Raw genomic sequence first — 7,500 nt, forward strand, 5'->3', positions numbered from 1 at the left:
GCATATGCATTTGACAGCCTTTCTTCAATAGCATCTTTAATTCTGAGATTCCTTGCTCATTAACCTTCTCTCTACAAATACTTTTCCGTAGAATAGCGTTTTACCTTAATTAGAAATATTTTTCATCATCTTTCTGTTTTTGTTACTGACCATTTCTTTCTCTATTCTTTTATTGCACTATTGTCCCGGGCTGTCAAAAATGGTGGTAAATAGATATGCCAGTACACGCACACACTCCCACAGAGATTCAATTCTTCCCATCCACCCCTCTTCTAACTACAACACGACAGTTTCAGCAATTTGTGGGAGATTGTGGTATTCCAGTGTACCTCTCGGGGTACCCCCTCACTAGGGTATGACTACTCATCTCCCCACTACTCGAGGGCCGGGGAGACACCAAATAGTCACACGTCTGACGATTCCCCTGTGCGGCAGGATACATAGATATATACATACACACAGACATTGTTCTTTATTAAGTTGGAGAGATCGAAACTTCTGTTTTCCTTTACTATAAATTTTAACCCTTCGTCCAACCTTTCCCTGTCCTTATACTCCCCCAGATATTCCATGCTGATCCAATGACCTGCTCATGTAGTTTTAAAAACTGACCTTTCAATGATTCCTTTACTTAGATCCTACCCCACAGTTAATCCAGTTTTTCTACATAAGCTCTTTGTACTTCCTTGTTATCTAACTTGCCGGTCTTTATTACATTTAGTGCCACATTTCTCCCTTTGCTTTCTTACTTATATCAAATTCAACTTTTGCTTCAACTGAGTTATGATTAGATATATCTCCAGGCCAATCCTCTTTTCCACATCAAAACCATTAAATTTTTACTGAAACAGGAATTATTTATTACTGTTTTTCATTTGAAATGATTTATTTCAAATAACAAGTCTCCTAGCTGACAGATTTCTACTAGACTTTCTCTCTTTTCCCTTATTCCAGGAACTCATTCCTACTAACAACAACATTTCCTTCTCTGTCACCGATCCATATACCCAATTTTCATAGCCCAGTTTTCCTTTCATAATGTCCAAAAGAATCCAGATGGGATACATATTCAGAACTCTACATAAGATTCTCTTTCAGTTTTTTATTCCCGAACCATATGCTCATACTATCAAAAGTTTTATTCCTGTCACAATCAGTCTTGACATTACATTCCTTGAAATAATACACCAGGGACTCTTATTTAATGTCATCAGAGACTTAACAGGTTCCCAATCGCTAACTCTATCTGTGAAGAAGTTTCCACTCGTACATGACATTATATGTTTTATTCATATGGTGCTTGGCAAGCAATAAATGAAATTGAACGTACATACTTAATTTCATGCAAAAGTCAAAGTTTTAGGGAGCAATCATTGATAAATGGGAAATAAAAACTTTCATAAAAGTTCTAATAATACAGTACTGTACATCATTATGAAGCAATGTATTTCAGGTTTGTCTGAAAAATAGAGACATATTCTACCCCTACACATTTCAACTAGCCTACATACCATTATTCTTTGTTATTTTTATTTGTTCACTTTCTCCCCTGTAAGTGCCAGTTCAAATAGTTTTCTCTCCTTGAAGAAATCAGCAATCATGCATTTATTCTCATCTGCACCATGATATCATGAATATTCCAAACCATAAGATATAGTATTTTCCTTAGAATAGTCTGTATTTCTGGAGTGTTGTATTCTATGGGAAGTTTTCTCAATCTAGACTAACCTTTCACACATACTACTCAATCACTATTGTCGCAGCAGAAATTTTGGCCAAAATTAGCTTCACCCTTCAATGACGTCATAGCCAATCATATTGTCTTCCACGTTAACAGCGGTCATAACACATCCCCTTCAAGTGATTATAAGTTAATATAGTTTGAAATTTGTCAGGGGATGTATTGTGACCACTGCTAACATGAGAGACAACGTGATTGGCTATGACATCATTAATCGGTGGGGCTTATTTCACCTAGAATATTTGCAGCGACTGTACTTAAGCATGTCACTTAAAATCACATGAGCTCCTGGCTTCTTTCCATTTTCAACCATCTCACTATCATTTTTATATTCAAAGTGAATACATCCACTAGCATTCTCAAATTTTCATTTACTGCTTCCACTCTTCTATCCTACAAATTAGCATATTTGAATTCAATATATTCAAGAATCACAACATAATTACAGTTTAGATGATCAACCAAGAAGGAATGTAAACTTGTTATCCTTGGTAGTTGGAGATTAACAAAGCAAGGAGTATACGCCATAGCTACTTACGGCAGTATGCCCTTGTAACACTACAAGATGTGGGTGCTGTTGATGGCTTGGGAGGTGTTGTTGCTGGCACTGGTGGAGCGTCAGTTGGAGGTACTGGTGGAGCATCAGTTGGAGGTACTGGTGGGGTGTCAGTTGGAGGTACTGGTGGAGCGTCAGTTGGTGGTACTGGTGGAGCGTCAGTTGGAGGTACTGGTGGAGCATCAGTTGGAGGTACTGGTGGAGCGTCTGTTGGAGGTACTGGCGGAGCGTCAGTTGGTGGTACTGGTGGAGCATCAGTTGGAGGTACTGTTGGAGCGTCAGTTGGTGGTACTGGTGGAGCATCAGTTGGAGGTACTGGTGGAGCGTCAGTTGGTGGTACTGCTTGAGCGTCAGTTGGAGGTACTGCTGGAGCATCAGTTGGAGGTACTGGTGGAGCATCAGTTGGAGGTACTGGTGGAGCGTCTGTTGGAGGTACTGGCGGAAGCACATCTATACTCAGAAGAAAAGATTTCTTAAATGATTTCAACCATGTTCTATAAAGTCATTATCAAAATATGCTGGACATGGCATTATTGTTTCATAGGGATTTAAAACATTATTTGCATCATTGACATTCTATCATTGCATATTATCAGTTAAATCTAGATGATACTACCTTTTTTTTTATTATTTTCACTTTGTATCCCTACCTGTCTACACAATTTTACTTGTCCTAAAATTAATAAATCACCTTTAAAATTACATTATAAATTACATGCTACTGTTACAGTGTGCGTTAATCTACCAACAACTATTCCAATGATAAATGCCTAAAATCAGTGAACCCTGGTACTTTTCAATGTTTTTTTTTTTTAACTTAAAAAACACTAACCATTCTGCGAGTATTCTGTATATGATTTTGAACAGCAAAAAAGATTTGAGCAATTGATAATGAATCCAAATCAGCAGTATAAAAAGAAGTCGAAGTGAGGATTAAATTTGATCACGAGTCTCGAATAAACTTTGAAGATCGCGAAATTCATGAAAGATATTAGCGCCAGATATAAATCGAAAGTTGCGTTTAATTTTAGAATAGAAAATTTTGGTATCAAGTAAGTCTATTTCTTTATTTAATAAAACCATTAGCAAATATCGTTTTTCTGTAGAATGAAGACACCAATACTTTTGAAATTATCAGGAAAATAATGGGGCCTGCAGTGCATTCAGAAACTTGAGTCACCATCACCATTGATCGTAAGGGCAGGAAGCCTTCCATCATGCATGCACTGTGCCTCAACCGTAGCATTGAATACTTACCTACTTTAGACCTCAGAGCTGTTACTTACCTTCTTTCTACCTCTATTCATATGAAAGGTTCTTGAAGAGCTCCAAGTAATACTTTGATGAAGCCTCAGTGTTATATTTGGAAAAAGATATACATATTTAACAAGCCAATAATACAAGCCTCCCAGTATATATGCCTGCAGTTAAGATTTAAGCATTTGTAGTGAGATGTATCACGTCACCGGTGTGCTATGATTGACGATCCTAATAAATCTTGCTTCGTAGAAGTCCCACTAGTGATCCAGAAGAAGTCCTCCTCAACGTGCTGAGAAAAGTTTTGAAAACATTAGCAACATCTCTAAAATCGATTCCTGAAAGTTATCTGTGTTAAAAAAGTTTGGAATATCTGTTATTTCTGTAAAGATGTATATTATTGAGTGATACATTTGTTTCATATGATCTGAAAAGGAAATGCTAATTATTTTGTGGTAAGTAGAACCATTCATATTTTATTTTACTGTTGAATATTGAATAAGGTGATAGTCCTTCAAAGTTCCTGGTAGACTTAGTTATTTGTAATGTTCTATTCCTGCACAAGTGTAGAATATACTAGATTTTATGTGATAGGAATAATAGCCTTAAGAATTACACGGCAGATAGCATTATAGCATCAGTAATAAGGCACATTTATCTCTTCAGAGGATTATAGCAAGAATGAAGTTACATGTTAGCAGTTCTTCGGATTTAGCATTATTACTTAAGTGATTTCAAGTATATTATTAGTTTCTTTGTGAAATCAGTGGGAATTCTAAGGAGTTGATTTACCCTCTGTAACACATTTCTGTGTAAATACTATAATAAATTGTATGTTTTGGACCAAAAAAAGTTTGTAATAACAAACGAACCAATGTTTGTTTCCAAGAAGACCACAAGCGTACTTAGCAGATCTGTAAGGAGATAGAAACCCTACTTGTAGAGTATATTGAGGATGTCAAAATTAGTGGGATGCTAGTAGCTAAGAGAAAATTTTGCTAGGCAATGAGAACTAAATAGAATTGCTTTTTATTTATGAAAGGAAATCTAAGGTCATCCATCAGATTATATTTTTGATGGTTCAGGCCTTCAGTTGCAAATGACTAATTTTTATACTAGGGTACAAGATTGTGATGTAAAATTTCTTCATGATGAAGAAAATCTTTCCTTCAATGTACATAGTAACGAATATGAAAGAGGGATGAATTGCTGCAGAAAGTGACTTGGGTTGTGTTCTGTGTTTGCTCTCTAGCTTGTTTGGTTAAGCGGCTGGGGTGCCCCAATAATGGGATGAAAGGGGGATAATTCTAAAAGAAAAATGGAAATCATCCGCCCACAATATGAAGTTGATATCGGATTTATTTCTTAAAGGAGAATGACATATTTCAGTCAGCAGAAAGCTCTCCAAGTACGATAGCATGTTTTGTCTGATTTTATTGGACGAGAAACGAAGGTGCAAGTAACAGAAATGGGATAGTGGTCACTGGGCCCAAAGTGGCAGATATTTGGTGAGGGTGACTCAAGAAATTTAAGTTAAAAAAAAAAATAATACTTTGGATTCATGGTCATGATAATGATGAACTTGTGTTGGGTGTTGAATGATTTGTTCCATCTCATTATTCAGAGAAAAGTTGTTAACCTTATTTCCATAAACATCAAGTCAGGTGGAATGGTAGTCAGTCAGCCTGAAGTAAGTTGTAATATCTAATGTAGGAATATATAGAGAAAAACAAATTGGAAAAAAAGTAAGAAATATATTGAAAGAAACAAAAATGAGAGAGTTAGGTAATCAATAACAAAATTCAATATTAATAGAAGAAGTTGGAAGAAAAAGTTAAAACCTAATGGTGTTATAGAGGTTTTGTTAGATTCACTAGGCTAGTCTTAGGCATTTTACTCAGCCTTTAAACTGGTAACGAGAATAAAAGTTGTAATAACTGGGCTTTAAACACTCAGGGTAAGCCATAGTACCACTGGACGAATAGTAATTATTGTAACGGAAAAACATGTAAGAAAAGTAGATACAAAATTGTGCTTAACAAATAGAGGATCAGCGCCAGTCTTCAAATGTCTATAGGATTTTTTATTAAGAATACGAAGTAAGAATTTATTTCTGTCAGCATAAGACAGTAAAAAAAATATTACAATTAGTCGAGGTTCATATATAATAGTAATAACTAGAAATAATAAGGGGAAATAGAAAATTAGAAAAGGCTACCCGATGAAAAATTTTAGCAATAGAAAATCATTAGGGTTATAAGAAAACTGCAATATACTTGATTAGCTGTCTTAGTTCAATGTAAATATAAAATACTGTAAAATAGAGTAAATAATTTCTCCAGGTGTTTGGTACTAAGCCTGAAAGTTATAGTAAAAAAATAGAAATTAAAGTACGGTTGCTAAAGAAAATCAAACTCGGGTTTTACAAGAAAAGAAGGTGTTAGGAGACTCCCCATTTTTAGTAAACTCGAACCTATAACTGAAAGAGCAGCATGTTTAATAATTCGAGAAAAGATGGAGAAAGCAGAAAAAATTATATTCTAACTTATGAAGCTCACAATGTGTACATTCTGTGTTTAATTACGAAGCCTGATATTGTTCAATGCCGCTGAGTAAGTGATAGTGCCACATGTTTTCAGGAAGTAACTAATTATAGCACATAATACATCACTGTTTAAGTTTGTAATATGTTTTACAACCATTGATTTTAATTATGAATCTAATCCTGATATGCTCAAAATGAGAGTCATTAATTGCTCCTATGGTCTAATCCAGTCATCTGAAAGATTTCGTTCAGAGCTATAGCTGCAATAGTAATATGGATTGTTTTTGCAGCTTATAAAGTGGATACAATAGGTAAACCCTAGAGTAAAAAGTGGGTTACTGTAAGCAAAATGATACACTGGTCTGCCAGCTAGAATATTCTCGGTTTCTATTTTCAAGGATCTGGCTGACCCTTGTATAATCCAATTAACTCCTAAATTTCTTTATCCCTTATCGTTGAAAATATTCTTACACTTTCAGCAAATGCAAGCGTAAACAACTGAACTACTTAACACAGTGACCCAAAGCCTATACACGCCGTTCACATTACTAGCTTGTGACATCGAAAGTTATTTGGTGCCCAAGACCAACACTGCTACTTCTAGCACCTTTTGGGACAAGCCAAACACCTCTTCGGTTAAGGCTTAATGCTCTGAGACTAACGCTAACTATATTACGTTCTTGTTTCGTCTTAGACATGCTAACTTTGCCAATAAATCAAGATTCGCAAGCTCTTTGTTTTTATTGTATTGCAGTGGTAGTCTCGGTAATCAGCTATTTCTTAATTTCTCGAAACACCATACAGCTGCATGACATCATATGTCGGTGACTGCCAGACTTAAGAAAAAAGTATAACAGTTTGATTGTGCATAAGACTTTGAATGCTCTAAGAATTTTGTCATTTGTTTATAGGATATTGAATTGTGCAAATTCATATAGTATAGTATAGTTTGTTAATTTTAGAATCATCATAAAACAATTTGCAGAAAAATTTAAGTATACTTAGTTTTATCTCATTTTAACAAAGTGAATAGTCTAAATGATTGATAAAACAACTAAGTTGCCTTTTTCGATTTTTTTTTTATCTTTGTAGAAAGATAAGTAAAGATGGACTGATAATGGAAATAAAAATACGCTTGGAAATCTTCAACAAATCATCTGTAATAATCCCCCTTCTCCAGTTCCATAAACCCTGGGAGATAAAAACTTTTTTTTTTTTTTAGAAACTATATGATTTCACTCATATTGCAATGTAAAAAAATACAGGTAGGCTAATTATCAACAAAAAAGAAAGTAGAAAAATATAAAAGTGACAAACTCGATTATAAATAAGATAAACAAAAACAAGTTCTTGGCGAGTCTCAAAGTAAGGCCTACACTCATCTACAGGTATCAGTACAAA

The 7,500-nt window shown here is 34.9% G+C and overlaps 1 protein-coding gene across 1 annotated transcript in view; it reads right to left on the bottom strand.

Moving 5' to 3' along the window:
• Nucleotides 1–7,500, bottom strand: part of LOC137648111 (chymotrypsin-2-like) — a 26,279-nt gene that overhangs the window by 18,674 nt on the left and 105 nt on the right. Inside the window, exon 2 of the mRNA XM_068381046.1 lies at nucleotides 2,280–2,752. Coding sequence (XP_068237147.1) covers nucleotides 2,280–2,752 — 473 coding nt within the window. The remainder of the gene's footprint in view (nucleotides 1–2,279; nucleotides 2,753–7,500) is intronic.

This window comes from Palaemon carinicauda, chromosome 10 (genome assembly GCF_036898095.1).
Source record: "Palaemon carinicauda isolate YSFRI2023 chromosome 10, ASM3689809v2, whole genome shotgun sequence".
Lineage (NCBI taxonomy): Eukaryota > Metazoa > Arthropoda > Malacostraca > Decapoda > Palaemonidae > Palaemon > Palaemon carinicauda.